Source organism: Onychostruthus taczanowskii, unplaced genomic scaffold (genome assembly GCF_017590055.1).
Source record: "Onychostruthus taczanowskii isolate IOZ18803 unplaced genomic scaffold, ASM1759005v1 scaffold23, whole genome shotgun sequence".
In the NCBI taxonomy this organism is placed as follows: Eukaryota; Metazoa; Chordata; class Aves; order Passeriformes; family Passeridae; genus Onychostruthus; species Onychostruthus taczanowskii.
The window spans coordinates 2,952,002-2,969,786 of NW_024499573.1; the positions used below are offsets into that span (position 1 = coordinate 2,952,002).

Here is a 17,785-nt window from a genome sequence, read left to right on the forward strand (position 1 = left end):
ACTGGGAATCACTACAAAATTTCACAGGTTATTGTACATCAGTGTAAATCTGTAAATTTCACACATCTAACCAAACAAATTCTGAATGTAGCTTACTTAGCTCCAAATCTTAAGGCTAACAAGCAAGCTAAAAAAATAAATTGCATTTACTCTTAGCTAGTCCTTTCAATCATACTTATTTCTGCATTTCATACATTTAATCCTGTGTTCCTAAACACTTTTTACTGCCCTTTAAAGTATTCCTTGTTTTTCCTGGTTTTCCTCTGTAACAAGTCATATAAATATTTATCAACATAAAACTTCTCCCGGTTTTTCACATCAATTTAAAGAAAAGGCATGTGAAAAATAATTTTTGAAGAGAAGAACAGTTCCCTGAAACAGATGGCACTTTCCCCTGAAGATATGGTAAGATAAGGTTTTGTCAGTGTTTTGGTAGCAGCATTGCTTGAAGATGGTCTTCTATGTCCAGAAGCAAAATAAGTCCCAGATGCTGCTCCTGTTGCTTAGGCTGCTGCAGTACATGTCCTTAAGAGCCAGTGTGAAACCTATTTATGTAATTAGGACTAAATAGACAGAAGAAATGTTATATTAAGCCCTGTCACTAACATTTTTTCCTGGAAAGCATTCAATTAAATGGAAAAAAAAAATCTATTAGACTATTGCCTTTTCTAATGCCAGACTCTTTTTTTAGCTTCAAAATGCACCTGCTACCAAATGCAACTAAGCAGAACAGAATTTAGCAAACTGTAAATTCATTGACTTGTGATGGTGGAAAATGCGTTGACTTCGAGCAGCATATAAAATTGACTTTTCTTCTGTGTCATGATCATGGATAAGAATACTAACTATTATCAATTGCCCACATATTTCCAAGGATTGGTCCTGTTTGCCTCCATCGAATCCTGGTGTCACCGGTTAGTGCAGCGTTGGGAAGGGGAATAGTTATTCGGTTCCACCTGAAATACACATAACACAGACATTTTACACTGACATTAATCAAGCAACAGTATATTTTGCAGATATATTTATGTATTCTGGAAGCTTTGTGAGCAGCTTAATTTTAAAATCTGGTCAAATGAAGCATAAATTTACAGCAGCTTTAGAAAATACAAATTAAAAATGAGAAGTCCATGTATCATACAGTACATGAATATTAGTTATTGTCTTATAAAACCCAGCCAATTTTCCACTGTAGGAATATACAAAGTTGGCAAACACCGTGAGCTCCTTTGCTATAGCAGCTTCTCCATTCCCATGAATGTCTTCTAAAACTGAACCTTCAGCAGGGCTGAACTCTGTTTGGTGAAAACCCTCAGAGGGTGAGGAGTGGTACAGAGGATTTGGCATGCTGCAGTCTGATCGTTCTCTGTCATCCACAGAGGCTGCACTCCCTGCACACACCAGGAGTAATGGTTCCTATGAGGATTGTATGGGACTGGGGGCTGTGTGCCATCAGATCACAGCAATGCTTCAACTGCACTATCTTTTTGTAAGTGTTGTGGAAGCTGGGATACCGAGGGATTTTGTGCTATGCAGAAAAATGCCACAGTTCATTTTTCAGTGAGAACAGTAGAGAAGAAACTCAATACTGAGAAGGGTTGATACAAGAAAGTGACACTAATAACCATCTCCATCTGCAGAAATACAGAGGATGTGCTTTATTGTAACCCAGTACTGGGATTCCACATGAGTAAATGTGGAATGTAAATGAGTAAATGTGTCTGAGGATGTAAATACAGCTTTGGGTAGTGTTTTTTCTGACCAAGAAGAAAACTTTTGTGGCTCTGACAAGGTAAAAGTTTTCTTCTTCTTACCAACATGCTGTCCACCAGTGGTTTGTTTTTTTTTGTAATTTGTCTTTAGCATCAAAAATTGATTATTATACCACAAAGCAGCCCCATACATTTCAGGTTTCATGACTGGGTGGCTAGGGAGCTCAGAACACCCCTTCCTGGCTGTCACCAGGTAGTCAAAATGAATGATGACACAGAGCTGTGTGCTTTGCTGCTTTCCCCTGCCACCTACAGCTGCCGTCTGCTGCTGTGTACCCTGCAGCTGTGCAGAGAGCGCTCTCTCTCACCCGCTGTAGTTTTCGGAGGCGTAGATGGTGCTGTGGGGCAGGTGAGGCCCAGCACATATCTCAGGCAGACACTCCGTGTGCAGCAGCGACCACGAGCGACCATGGTTGGTGGAGAACTCCAAGCTGACACTGGGAACACATTGAAGGAAAGAAAGGAGAAAGACACCGTGAGGGTACCCGGCATGGATCTCAATGTAGAAGTACCAACACTGAGAAACCACCAAATCTGCTATTTCTGATAACTGATGACAAAACAAGAAATAATTTTAAGCAGAATTAGAATACAAAAAATCCTGCAAATGCAAACAGGAGACAAAGTTTCATGAGTGTTTAAAACCCCAAAAGTTTTAGACTAAGGATTGTCTGAACACAGAATTCTTGTTGGGCCACCATCTAGCCAGTGCTTTCATGCTGCTGCTGTTAAAAGAACTGCATTACTTTTATATTTCATATTTTATATTGAAATAGCTTCTGATATGAGGGGAAACCTTGGGTTAATCAGATGTAGACAACATCATGTGAGCACAGATGCTATGCCATTCTCTGCTATGCACAGATGCTATAACTGCCAGCTGCTAACTATGACACCTGCAGAAGGTGGAAAAAGACCACTAGCTGTTCATGCCTGGGCTGTCTCTTTCCAAAAAAAACCCAAATTGTTTACAACCTGTAAGGAAATCCTTAGATGCCCTACACTCTAAAGACCTTGAAAAAAGTAATAATAGAAAGTGCCTGATTTACTACAGATTTAGTATTTTACTGAATTATTCTTGTAGTTTCCTCCATATAATTAGCTTGTAATATTCTGTTTTAAGTAATGGAACATTACAAAAGTCGTAATTCATCTCCTTCGTATTAAATTATTGGATTCTGAATTTTTATTTTTATGATAATTTGCTGACAATATTGCTTTATTTAAATGTACCATCACCATGATATTGTATGTATTAAAACAGTTTATGGAGGTTTTGACTAATTTATTTCAGGTTTAGCTGTAGAGATACCTTAGAGGGTCATATTTACTGCTCATATTCAGCATGAGTTTCTCACATTTGCAGTAATGAAAGCATTATGAATAATGCTGCAGACTGGGAGATGTGAAATGCTGCAGTATTTGGGAAATACAAACAGGAAAAATGGTGACCTAATGCTTCTTTAGTTATGAAGAAGCTCACTTCTCATTCAGAAATAGAAGGAAGAATATCAATCTTTCAAAACATATACAAATCTTCATCAGAAAACAGATTGAGACAGAGACTTTATATAACATGTTTACTGGCCAGAAGTGTTTATGGGCAAAATTTTCACTTTTCATGTAGGAAAATGCTGCTGCCTTCTCTTCCTATCAAATATAAGTGCAGTGCCTTGATTTTTGTTTCCCCTTGAATTCTGCTACAATGTTTGGGTACAAGAACTGTCAGTGGTAGTGCAGCTCTTTCCAGCTGGAAGTAGATGCCATAGGATACAGATAAAAGCACTCATAGTCTCTTACTTTAAACTCTCAACTCTGCAAAATATAAAGTAACTTAATCCTCATAAAATAACAAGATAAATATTCTCATATGTATATAGTGGAAGCGGAACAGCGGGCAGTTTGCTTTTGGGTTCTCCATCTGAAGAAGGATATTAAGAATTTTGAGAGCAGAATAAAGGATGGACAAGATGTCCATGGCTTTGAGCACCAAGCTGGGATGGGCTGAGGAGCTGGCTTGCTCAGCCTGGTGAGGAGGGGTGAGCTACAGCATCCTGTGGTGGTGCAGAGGGCACTCACAAGGAAACTGGAGTCAAACTCTCCTCAGTAATGTCAGGCACATTACGAAGGACAATAATCATAAAGACATGGTTTCATAGTTTTGTACTGTACATTAGGAAACACTTTTTCACTTGAGCAGGTGAGGTAGCACAGTGTCCATCCATGAAGAATTTTCAAGTTGTGGATCTGCAGAGCCATGTCTGACCTGCCCAGTAACAATCCATCCTGCAGCAGCAGGTTTCACCAGATAACCTGCCTAGGTCCCTTCTAACCAACATTTCTATGAGTCTACAAAACATGGAGCCTAAAATGACTCCCTTCTTTCCCTTTCCCCATGGAAAAATTCACACTGAATGTCCAGAAGAAAAACCAGAAAAATGTTCTACAGACAGTGAGCTCCTCACACTCATGGTCATTTAGATGAGGGTCACTTATCACCAGTCTTACTAGAATTAGATATGCTTGTGGCACCAGTAATCTCAGAGAGGCCAGCAGGGCAGGTTTCTGCTGCTGCCTTTAATGCTTTCCTCCTTACACAGTATTAAGAAGTAAATCTCATACCCATTAGAAAGTGAAGCAAAAGTCACTCTGAAATCGTGAGCAAATTTCAGAATAATGGGCTAAGAAAAGCAAGTTTTGACCTGGAAAGCTATTAAATGACTCTTTATTGCACATGAGATACATAAATCTGGACATGTAAAGATCAGAAGAAACATTAGCTTTTGAGCAGCTTATATTTGTCATTATTAATGGAATCTCTTCTTCTGAAAAAAGATGTACAAATCCTTATATAGATTTTATAGACCAAAATATACTAGAAAGCTGATAACCAAAAGAATGATCTCTCCAGTTTTACCTGTTACCAGGTTGGTAAGTCCCACAACCCAAATTGATGGAGAACTGGATCATGTGAGTCACTGAGGAAGGGAGCACGGGAAGGACGTGGAAGTAATCCACAGCCCAGACATTCCGGTTGTGGCCTTGGTGACTCTTTTGCTTCAGGCAAAATTTGGTTGTAGGAGTCTGAAGGTCTGGACTAATGACAACAGAAACCAAAGATGGCACCTTCAAAAGAAATTTTAAAAGGCTTAAATAAGTAAAAAAGGTCAAAACATACCATTTAAAATAAAAAAGCAGCTCTAATTGTGCTGAACCAAACGTGCTATTCTCTCTCATTGATTCATTTTGTCAACTTTTTTAGCCACTTTTTTTCCACACGATCTCACATAAAACCTTTTACTATTATGTGGATAGGTATTAGCACCCTGGGTACCAGTGATGCTTATCACCTCAGAGGGATGGGATGGTTGTAAAGGCACAGAAGAAAAGACTGCACCTCCTGTGTTCTGAGAGGGGCAAGTGTATGTTGCCAGTTTTGGCTGGGAAGTGAAGGTGATGTTTGTCCTGGAGCCTTACAGCTCACAGAAGCTGAGGCAGGGAAGGGGCATGTCTGCTCTGGATACGTGAGAATGGGGTAACAGCAGGAGTTCACAGGCATAAGTGGGGAGGATGTTATGCTGCTGAAAAAAAAGAAAGCACTGCCTCACAAAGCTTAGCCTTTGTCCTAAAGCAATGTAATTAGAACTTTATTATGTCAGAAGAGGATGTCAGCTTTAAAACTGCTTGTTTTAAAAAACCTCCACAATGAATTCCATGTAATTTCAGATCCTATCTCTCCCCAAGTTCCCTAATTAATATTTTATTATTTTACAATTACAGTTTCCTTAGTTTTACAAAAGTTCTTCCCTGTCTTTCACACAGAAGCAGGCGAGGAGGGAAGCCATGCACAATGAAACAATGCAAGTGACTCAACCCAACTCAGGCCAAACACTATTGTAAACATTTGGTTTCAAAGTGCTAAAGTTACACACAAAATGCACACAGATCTGTGCTTGAACTCAGCAGCATCTTTACCACCGAACTTCCCTCAGACTATGTAAGCACACTGCATTTCAATATCTAGCACATCTATGGCGCACTTGTATGAAATACCAAATTTTGCCTGTTTTACAGCAGCAGAAAAAGGAGACCTCAGGGCAGATTGTTCAGGGTACACATGGTCTAAGTGCTTCCTTGCTCTAGACAGGAAGGATCCTGAAGGCAATTTCAAAGTCTTTATTGTCCTGCTGAGGGTGGTGGATGCGGCTGCACTTTGGGCAGAGGAGATGCTGCCTGTGCACTCTGCCAGCAGCTGCCTCCCACGGCTGAGTCCGTGCCCTTGCCACTGCAGAGCCTCTCCCAGCCCCTGATCCCACCAGGAATGACCTTCTCATGACCCTGCTCCTCAGCATCACACTGTGCCTGGAACAAGCTTGAGTGGAAACAGGAGAAATCGTTTGTGAGGAGATGTTATCCCTGAAGTTTTCAGCTAATAACTGACAATTTTTGCCCATTGCTCTCCTGCCTGTTTCCCCAGCCCCAGCCAACACTGCATGGTCCTGCCTGGGGCTGGAGTGACCACCAGTACCTGCAGAGCTGTGCTGCTCAAGTGCCCGACTGCTCCCAGGTCTGCACATGATTTCTTTGTTTGGGAAGGTCACGTTTGAGTGTCCCTGTGGAGTTCACCACACAATATTCCTGTGGCAGCTTGAAAAGAGAATGATCTGTCCATTCCCAACCACCTGCTTCATTTAAGACAATTTACCTTGTAAGCAGCATAGGTCAGGGTATCAAGAGGTATGTGTTCCCTCCTGCCTTCAATCTTGGCATACAGGATGACATCATTTTCATGGGATTCTCCAGAATCACAAGTTCCCCCTGTAGAACACATATTTGAGTGAGAAAAACATTAATTGAAGCCCTTGTTATTGGAAAGTGGAATCATATATGCAGCCTTAATTATGAAAATAATTACAGTCAGATGCTATTTAACTTGGGATCTGAAACAAAAGAACACCATCCCTAAGGACACAGTGTATAGGAACTGTTTGATCAGATACACCATGGTAGAGATCAAGGGGGTTGAGGACTATAAAAACCTCAAGTACCTCTTTTAATCAGCTTATCAAAACAATTTAAATAGAAAATGCTGTGCCTCAAGCAATACTTCTATCTGTGTGCTTTAAATCCTATTTACATAGAAATAGGATTTAAATGCTCTGCTTTTGAGTTCTCATCAGTAAACTGCTGTTTATTACTCACACTTCATGCAGTCACACATATAGGCACATAACAGTATTCTTAAATACTTCTCAGCTGATATTTTGGCAGCTGAGAACTTCTTCTAAGTAGGAAGTGAGAAAGACTGCTGTGTACCTTATTTGTTGTGCTGCTCCTTCTACTGTCTACACCATATCCTAAAAGAGATGGCTGGCTGGATGGAATCTATTGTACCACAAAAAACATGTGTGGTATGATTGCCCAACTGGAACAAAAGGGCAGCATTTGAAATATCTTCCTATCAGTAGAACCCAAAATACTCACTAAGCTTCTGTGAAAGAGCAGATGTATCGGCAAATATGAGCATTACGTCCTGCATTAGAGTTACAAGATGAATATCATCACACAACTTTGGTATTATGGAAAAGAAGCTTTTAAAGCAAAGTTTCTGTGTTTGAGGAATTATTAATTATTTCCCTCTATAGTATGGTTACTCCAGGTTTAAAAAAAAAATATCCCAGAATAGAAATAAAAAGAGAATGAGAAAGCTTCTTTGAAAAGACTGCAGAGTAGATTGCACATATTGGAGCACTTTCTCTGCTTTTTTTTTTTTTTTTTTTTCCCCACAGCCAGCCAGCTATTGTAATGGAGTACAAACAGCAGTCCAGAGAACTGGACAAGATGTGCATCTCTAATGTGTTTTATACTGTAATAAGGAACATCCATTTGTCCTTTCAAATATTCTCCTTGCCTGTGTGTCCAAACAATTATTTATTTAAAAATACACAGAGAATACATTTTTCAAACAATATCCTGCTATCCTCTGTGTCTGCATTTGCTGACAACTTCTCCCCTAAGTTCAGAAGGTTGACAAAATTTCTTTCCTGTTTCTCTTGCAGGTGTTGTAATGCTTGGAAGAAATGAGAAAAAGCATCCTCTTTTTCCTGTGCTTTATTCATAATTCATGTAACAGAGAGGAGATGTGCAACAATTTAGGAAAACAACATGAGGTCTTCCCCTCATTAAATAAAGTGTGTTTTTTTCTTGTTGATACAGAAGGTTGCTTGTGAAGGTCACAGGTTTGTTCTCTGCTTCCTCCATTATTCTATTATTCTCTTTTAAGCAAAAGTCCTCACTTACTCTAAACATGGTGTTGAGAGAATAACCTCATGGAACTTCCTTTATGTGCAAAATAAAAGCTCTGGAAAAATACTGTGAACTACCATGTTCATGGGGACTCTGCTCTGTTGCAACATCAAACTGGCGCAGTTGCACTGACAACAGCAGCGGGGAGGGGAAGTGACAGCACAGGCTGGCTCTTGGCTGCTTTCTGAGCCCTGGTAAATGACTGATGTTGTACTTTGCCCCAGTAAGGAAGGTCCACACATGATGCTAACACCACAGCAGTGCTTTTCATGAGGGATGCCACACGTAGAACACCTCCTCCCAGACCACAGCACTCTCCGTGTCAATCTCAGCCTGGACCAACATATTAGCAGAGGACAGATTTTAGGAATGGAGTAAGAGCTGTGGAGGTGAAACTATTCCATGGGTTCACCAGGGAAGGCTGCCCCACCTCTATGCTGCTCCCATCTCCTCCTTGAGTGCAACTCTTGGACTCTGATGGATTAGCACCAGGGTTCACATGGACATGACTACAGGAGGATATGAGAGGAACCTGTAAAACCTCTAAAGATGACAAAGATATGACCATCTCTTCTAGGTATGAATTAAGAGGCACTGAGTGAAATTAGTGTACACAAGACAAGAAGATGCTTCTCCACATGAGACTTGTTCAACTGTGGAGCACTGCATAACACAAATCTCACATGCTTCACATCTTGTACTACATTAGTAATTTATACTCACCCATACTGAAATAAAATCTCAAGTTCCCATAACCTGTGGTGTCCATGTATGGAGTACATATTTTTCTTTCTCCATCTCTGAGAAACACCATAGCTGAGCCAGATTCCAGGGTTCCACATTCAGTACCAATGACGGCTCCAAAGATGTCCCACCTGCAGAGGCCAACAATAGGTGGAGAAGGTGCAGCAGCACACTACTGATAAATTAATACAAAACATGCCATAGGGGTTCATTGGCACTTATGAAGTTAGCTGTTTCTACTCTTACAGAGGACAAAAAACCACAAATGTGACCCCTATGCCACTACTTACATATTCAATATTAGCTTTTAAACTCAGCTGACTCAACGAATGCAAAGTTACTATAAATATTTAAAAGAATTTGGCAGAAATGAATGAATTAATGAAAAAATGAGGCTTTTAATGAATGCTGCTACCAAATATGTAGTGTTGTATTGTTCTACCGTCTTCAATATTTTTTTTCTGGTGTTAAAATGTTTAAAATATAAATACATTCTGATTAATTCTGCATAATAAAAGATTTGTAGATCAATGAAACTTGAAAAGGCACATGTCCAATATATCTGCTCTACAAATATTAAATATGTAGGTAATAGCTGAAAATTATCTCTTTTCATCTTTTTGAGCATTTAGGGTAACAGTTTTTAACTAACACATGAACAGAGTATGAAAAAGACTGCTGTGTTTCTAATATGTGATGATATGATCTTTCTCAGTTTTTCTGTACAGCATTTTATCTTATTTTTATTCAGTGATAATTAAAAGAGCTGTTGCAGAATTTTCCAATTAAATATTTTACATTGAAAATATATTTTCATCATGAAAGTGATGGTTACTTCAAAACTCGATCAAATGTTTTGAAATACTAGAAAGTGTTGAAAACCCGTGCATTATTTTGGTCTGATACATTATTATTATTTATGTTGAAGTCTTAATTCATAGTTAAGTATTTAAGAATTATAAGGCTGATAAAACAATGAAATTATTTAGAATCACTAAATCCTGATAATGCAAACATTTAACTATTCAACATAATTCAGGAGGAATGAGAAAACATGGAAGTTCAGAAACCTTTGTGGGAGGCAAAGTCTTTTCCTGTCTCCTTCCACCAGGTATGTGCCATATCACAATTTCAAAAACTGCCATTACAAGAACTAAACAGTCTATTTATTAGTTTAACCATTCCTATGACTTTAAAATGCATTTCTGGGATCTTCTTAAAAGCTGCCAGTTTCCCAACGGACCTAAGCTGTGACAGACTGGTGACATGCCTGTTTGGAAATCCTGCTTTAAACCTGTCAGTCATTTACACAGGAATTAGTGAGCTTAATATTACTGCAAAGCTTTATGATATAAATATAAATATTTTAATGGAAGCACAGTTTAATCTAACCCTAATTCTATTGTGCAGATTTTTTAAAGCTAATGTGCAATATAATGTGCAATATAAAACCATAATTTTGAAAATGGGTCTCCCGGGCTGAAGGCAAGTACAGAATTAAACAGTTGTGCCTACTTCAACTTACACCAAAAAAAATCTCACAATGCTCCATTGATCTTTTGTATGCTCTATTTAGCTCAATTAAAACACTCTGTAGTGACCCACAAAACAGCTCAGGGTCATGAATGATGCAGATCATGGATGCTTCCAGGGATGTTTCCTTTTAGGCAGCATCAGAAATGAAAACCAGAGAATTCTACATATTTTTTTTAAAGGCACTAATAGAAGTACATCAACACGCTGCCAGTAAATAAAATGGAGAAGGATCCTGAGTGATGGCATGATTTAACATTCATATTTGAACTAATGTATCCTTCACATAACTCTTGGAATTCTTCTTTATAAAACAGGTGATTTATGGATCTAAACTAGACCAACTGAACATGGAGGTCCAAAGCAAGAGAGTGCCTGCTAGGCAGCATGATGTGGGGATCTGTTCAGTTTTAGGATCAGGCTCTACTTCACACAACTAAAGAGAAGCAGAATGACAAAAGTGGAAATGTACCACAGTGGAAATATATGTGGTACTTACAGCAGCAAGCCAAATCCACACAGCCTCCCACATTAGGTGGTACATGCAAAAATTACCAACCAAGTGCGTATTAAAAACAGTGATGATTCCCTCTGCCCTCATCTCCAAGAGCATTTGGTGCAGAGGAAACTGGTGGTGACCCCTATACCTGAGGTTCCTTTTGCTCTCCCTTATGAGGGATGCTTTTCCCTTCCCCTTGAGAGCTGGCAGGCTCCAGCTGACGTGACAAAGCAGTGCCTGAGAACTTCCTGCAAGCTCTCTCTCAGGTATACAGTGTTCTGTGACTGATTACATCAAAACTGTATTTCATATATAGTTTAAATAGCATTTAATAACATATTTCTCTAAGAAGTGATTAAGGAAACTCACATGTATTTGCATTTATGCACAGCTCCCAACACAAATTCCAGAGAAATGATGAAAAGAGGAACAGAAGTGGTGGCAATTTTATATGATTAGGATGTGGTCCATAACATCACCCAAGTTCGGTGTTTATTTACGGCAGCATGAAATTTAAATCTCCATTCTTATAGAACAATAGAAAGAAGGAAGTTTCCAATATAGAGTAAAATTTCCAAAGAAAAAAATAGGAAAAAGGTTGTGAGGCCTTGTCTGGCAGAGTGGGGGCAGATCAGGACCTGGCTGCTGGGACACAGAATGACAGAATTGAAGGAGAGCTGCACCCTCCCTTGCCACCTGCAGCTGGAGCCAGGCACCCTGTGACAGGGAAAGTGACATTTTCCTAAATCAGAAGAAACTGTACATTTGCTAACCCAGCTTGCAAGTTGCCCAGCTTATCTTAACTAAACATCCAGTTGTGTAGAGAAGATCTACAGGCAGGGCAGGTGTCCACAGAGAGCACTCCCATCCTGGTTTTTCAGGATGGAATAAAGATGGAGAGCACATCTCAAAGGCATCCCACATGGTCACGCAGAACACCACACACGAGCTCATTTTCTTCCCTTTGTCTGAAGCAGCACCTGCTGCCATTGGCTGATTATTTGAACTGGGACAGAGTCCATGGTGAATATTTTTTCTGTAAACCCCATATATATGTATGTGTCCACAGGACATATTAGCATGTATTTCTTAAAAGGTGCTCTTCACTTTCAGCACAGCATAGGCAGCATTTGAATCAGTTGCTAATGATCTGAAGTACTTTGTAGGTTAGAATCAACATTCAGTGGAGACCCATAAATTAGCAGTGTATGCTTCTCATTGCCCTGGGGTTACAGCCACTAATGATTTTTATTTTTTTTAATAGAAAAAAATCAAGACCCTACTGAGGTTATTTTCTTTTTGTCAGAATTTATACAATGAAGTATATAAAATGAAGCTTCTTTATCAGGACACATTTTTTAAAGCTCGCTGATATCTTGGTAAGAGTAGTAATATTGTTGTCCGAGACAGTTTTGTTTATTTTCTGCATCCTTGTAGCTGTCCCTGCTGGATATGGCTTTACAGGGACTCTTTGAATCACAAAGTATATATTCAAAATAGAGATAGTAAATGATCAGCCAGACCCTGAGCTCTTTCCCACTGGGTATGGCTATACTCTTGGTGATGCTAGATGAGAACAGACTGCAGCTTTGGTTTTCCTGCCTCCACCTTCTCCTCCTTTTCCTCCTCCATCACCTACAGGCATCTCCATAAGCAGTAGCTCTCTCTCAGTATAAGTGAGGCTCACAGCAGTGATCCAGGGATGAATTTCTCAAGGAATTTGATATATGGATATAAGCTTGTTAACAACACTCTGGTGTGAATTTAAAAAACAGATCACCATCTCAAGTTTCATTAGAATGGCTACATTAGTCACAAACACAATTTTTTTCAATAAAAACAGTGGTGACAGGATGGTCCAGAGACAAACTGTTCCTTCTGCGACTTGTTTCTTCCTAAAATCTGCAACCATGTGCTATTTACAGTATTGCTATTTATCCTAGTCACAATCTTCCCTGATCACACAGCAAGGATAAAATGCAATTCCCTGTTTCCTCATCCCTGGAGTGATGCTGCCATCCCGGGCAGGGCCCTGCTCTGGCTGGGGACACTCACCCTTTGGGCTGGTTCTCAAACTCTTCTGCCCACTGCTCCTGGGCATCCTCCATGGAGAGGTCCACGTCCCGGGTGGTGGCGAAGTTGAACTCGCTGCCCTCTGTCCCGTGGAAGTAGATGGAGTTCCCATCGGACTGGCAGCTGTGCTGTGGGCAGAGGGAGCACATGGAAGCTGAGGTTACACTGGGTTTGTATGGTGTTCACACATTGTCAGATCCCTGTGCGAGCTGTACTTTATCTAAGGACTCACTGAAACTAAATAAAAACCAGATGGTTATCTTGTATCTTTCTTGTCCTGCCCCAACAATTATTGTGTCCTCATCTTGTACCCACTTCCCTACGAACCCACTACAGACCATGGTTAAACTGCATTTGCATTGAGAAGTCATGTACCACATCTCTGGGTGTTTATTTCTGTTTTAAAGCATCGCCCTTACGTCTGGCCCACACACAACTCTGTCTACAAATAACTTCAGTAGTATATCAAATATTGCTATGGAGATTTTGTAGGCGTAAAAGTTTTGTGCTGTGAAATGTGTCAGATCTGTGTTTGAATTTTTGCCAAAAGAGGTATTTGTGTGTAAAATTGCTATGCATTGCACAGTAAACTTTGGGCCCCAAGTGTATGACTGAAAAGGCTGTATTTGCTGTATTTAGCAAATGTTATTGCATAACAAATAGCTCTAGAGGCAACGAGCAATCCCAGCGGTCCTGAGGCTGCTCCCAAAGCCAGTGTCTGCTTTTCCTACTGCATTTCTGCACATTCTGCCTCGGCAGCATCAAATGGTGCCATGTGCCTCCCCCAACATACCATGAGCACCAGAACTCTCCAGGAGTGTTGGCCTGGAAGGAGCTGCCTGTGAGGTGCACGGGGGGGGGTTACTGTATAGATTTTCTTCTTTCTCCCATCCTACTTTTGCCCTCTTGTGTGTCTGACAAAACGGCAGTCTGCCAAATCTGTGAGGCAGAAACAGGTGCTAGAAGTTTCTAAAGAAGATTTACTTTGTCTTACTGCTAACAGAGCACTTTGCAGTTTTTTGAATTCTTCATATTACAAAAAATACTGACAAAACTTATACTTCTCTCAAACACTTATTTTATTCATGTGTGTGTGCATATGTGATCTTGCTCCTTAAAACTGGAAGCTGAATTAAGGAACTATTAATTAGAATAATTCTGCGTTCTTACAACATCTCAGTATTTAAAAAAGAGATACAATAATGCCAAATTGCATTGACCTTTTCAGTATTGTCTGTGCAGTGCCCTCTTGTCTCTGAACCCCTTCATAATGCGCCAAGGGAAAATATGACAATCACATCTTCTGCACTTAAAAAGGTCATGGTAGTGTCACATAAGGGAATAATTAGATGTTTAACAAAGAGAAAGGTGGGGCAAGAAATGAAAACTGCTCAGTACATCTTTGTCTATGCGTTTTTACGAGAAAGTACAAAATAACACATTTTGTCATATTCTATAACACTTTATCAATGCAATAAAGTGACATAATTGAAATTCTTTTGTTGATGATTTTCAAGTATGGTTGTCAATACCTCAGCAATTAATTTATAAAAAGGAACATAATTTTTATATTTCTAGAGGTGCTTACACATTGTTAGAAAAAACTGTTAGTACTTGATATCTGATTTTTGTATAGAGAGTTCCTGTTCTGTACTTGAATGACAACAATTCTATGTTTATTAACACAGACTAAATATCACATGAAAATATAACACATTGTAAAAACTTAAAGACTTTCAACTGCTAAAATAAACTAATTGCTGTTAAAGTGTTTTTTTCCCAAAGAAAGGTCAAAGCAATAGAAAGATCCTGAAGTGTTGATAATTTATCACAGAAATTAAATAGATTTTGTCACAAGTCTCCTTTCTCCTTGGTCTGTTAATGCAGCATACACACAGTACACCATATATGCCACTGAAAAGGCAGAATAATTTACACATCAAATATATTATAACTAGCAGAAACTAATGAGACAATTTTATATCTTCTCTTTGAAAAACAGCAGTTGTACTATGCAGTTATTTATAATGGACTGAGAAATTGCTTTTGTTTACTGATTTTAACATTCACACTCATCAGTATCGCTAACATCAGAATTTTAAGAATAACTTCTTTGTTGTGCTTCTTAATTTACAGAATTTTCTTAATTTGCTGAACACAAATGAAGTATCCTTTATCTGTCAATCAATCTGCCACAAAACTCTCATTATCTGCAGCCAAATAAATACACTAAAAATAAATATTCAGGCTAAAACTTTATTCAACTTTATATGTAAACCTTCATCTCAGGAAACAAATAGCTAAATAGATCCTACTGAGGTAGTTATTAGAATTACAAACAAGCATTGGAAAATCCTCTATAAGAGCAACTTATATCTCAGGTGCTAAGTTATATGTAAGTATGCATTTGATAGTGGGTATGTAATTAGTAATCTCTTGCCTGATGAAAACCATCTATTAAAATAAACATAAATCAGATACAACCCCATTATCTTTTAATATTTGTACATCCTTCTGCTGTCTAGCAGAATATTTGTTGAATGGAGTTTTCATTTAGGTTGTCAAGATAAATAAACGGGCAGTTTGAGAAGGGGGTTATAAATAATTATTTATACAGTGGTGTATGATGAACACTTTATGAAAGCTCAAAATCATGATTTATTTAATTAGTTCTATAAAGCTATATTTCTGCATTTATACACAGCTCCACAGTCTCTATGAATATGTATTATATGCATATTTTAGTGTTAATGAACCACACAACGTATGGCTCAAATCACAATCTGCTCCTGTCAGCTTTGGCTCATGTGAAACAGCTACACAGAAGAGAAGTTCAGTCTGGGGTTCAACTCCCCATCATTCTGAATACCTGAGAAACATGTAATAGAAGCTCATGACCTTAATGGCCTTTAAAAAGAGTGAGAAAGAGAAACGTGCTCTAAACCCAGGTATGGATTTTAAAGAAGTTCTGAGGGAGTGCCACAATTTTCTTGTACAGTTTTGCCCCAGTGCCACCATCCAGGACCTGGGATACACCTGCCCTTGGGAGAAGCAGATGTGGATGAGCTCCATGAGCTGGGCTGCCCAAGCAAGGGCCAGGGCTCCTCCACTCATGAACTTATTCTCTCCCACCTGCCTGTACAACCATCACCCTCAGGTTTTTTTTCTTTTAGCTTTCCAAGCAGTCACTATCTGTCACTACTTTACTGCTCTTTTTTTTATCTGATGAGCTGCTGAGGGAAGTGCTCAAAGAGCACTCAGCTAAATTTTCCAAGAGCAAAAGAAGCTCTGCAGGAGATGGTCCCTCACCAGCATTGCCCCCAGCTACCTTGTCAGCCTTGTTCAGCATCTGCTGAATATGTTGGATTATTTTGTGGGTTTGCAGTAGGGCTTGAACAGATTAAAGACAAAATTGAAACCATCAGATTCATTTTCTATTGGGTTCAAACCAAGATTTGAATTCAAGTCTTTAGGAAAAAAACCCTTTAGTACAATTTACATATTGTGTTATCTCTTTCCCAAATTAAAGGCTTTACACTTGTGGTGGAAGTCTACATACTTCCAGTATTAACGACTGAATTTCATAAGTGTTTATTTTGTTATTCTCAAGAGGTAAAAAATGTGGAATGGACACATAATGAGTTTTAAAACTACTTGGATTAAGTTCTCCCTAAACTGGAGTTCCTGTGGATTACATAGTTGCAGGGTCCTCTTTTATGAATTCCAGATTAAATTTGTTCTCTGTTTAATTTCAATTTACATTTAAATAATCTGTAAAACAAGAGGAAATTACCTTGCTATGCAAAATCTGTAACTAAAAGGGCCAAATGAAAGCCACTTGTAGGATATTTGTCCTTGTTACCATGGAAGCATCAGCTGTAGGTCCAGAACTAAAGCACCATTCAATTTTGTTCAAAGGGGATTAAATGCATATGGAACATTTAGTGTGTCCTTGTGCAAATTACAACACTGAAACTAATTTGTAAGAAGAAGTTAATTTAGAGAAAAAGTTCTTTGACAAATCTGATAAACATAATTTAACAAAGTTTACTCTCAGATCACCTACATAATGGAACATAAGACACAGGCACTTGAATGAAGCCTCTTCACAACAGTGGCTGTTGCCCATTGTTTGCAACTGGAATGGGACTTTCAGCCTGACATAAGTAAACTGTTGTATTCCTAAATAAACAAGCCCTGCCTGCTGCCAAATGGAAAGAAGCCAGGTTCTGTTCAGGGACTGTGGTGATCCCAAGAGAATGAAACCCAAAAAACCAACAAATATTTCAATTTAGTCTGGCACTACCTTATTCACTAGCTGTAATTGTTAAGCTATTGCTCTGCAAGAATAGGGCAAAATGAAAATTGGCTGGATGTATTCCTGAATCTCAACATTCTTGGATTTACTTTCAATCTAATCTTCACTCTGAATTTGCTGTGTTTCTGAAGTTTGTCTACTGCACAGTTATGGAATCACTGCTTTTTCCCCATTTTCAAGGCCCTGCATGGCCCATCCTCACCTGCCTCCACCATTTCCCATATGCCCCATCTTGTGGGCCACTTTTCCTTGACTGTCAGTGCTTGTCACTACATGTGCTGGTGAGACAACCAAGCTTGCAGGCCCTTGCCCATTCTCCCCACTGCTCCTGTCAAATTCCCACAGGATTTCCTTCAGAGACTTGTTTACTGCTGTCTTCAGCAAGCCTTATCAATGACTACACTGAAGAGTGCACTGATGACCAGGATGAGCATTCTTCCCTCCTGCAGTATTTCCTCCTATTTTTCCTTTTCCCACATGTTCCCATCGCCAGTTTATTTCCTGTTTTATAAATGGGTGGCCCTGGTAGTATGCACAGGT

At 39.2% G+C, this 17,785-nt stretch overlaps 1 protein-coding gene across 1 annotated transcript in view; it reads right to left on the reverse strand.

Annotated features, from left to right (window-relative positions):
* RELN (reelin) overlaps positions 1 to 17,785 on the reverse strand; it is a 275,407-nt gene that overhangs the window by 98,546 nt on the left and 159,076 nt on the right. The window contains exons 11-16 of the mRNA XM_041405399.1: positions 12,910 to 13,055; positions 8,802 to 8,953; positions 6,478 to 6,590; positions 4,690 to 4,898; positions 2,081 to 2,209; positions 847 to 956 (exon numbers count right to left, since the gene is read on the reverse strand). Coding sequence (XP_041261333.1) covers positions 847 to 956; positions 2,081 to 2,209; positions 4,690 to 4,898; positions 6,478 to 6,590; positions 8,802 to 8,953; positions 12,910 to 13,055 — 859 coding nt within the window. The remainder of the gene's footprint in view (positions 1 to 846; positions 957 to 2,080; positions 2,210 to 4,689; positions 4,899 to 6,477; positions 6,591 to 8,801; positions 8,954 to 12,909; positions 13,056 to 17,785) is intronic.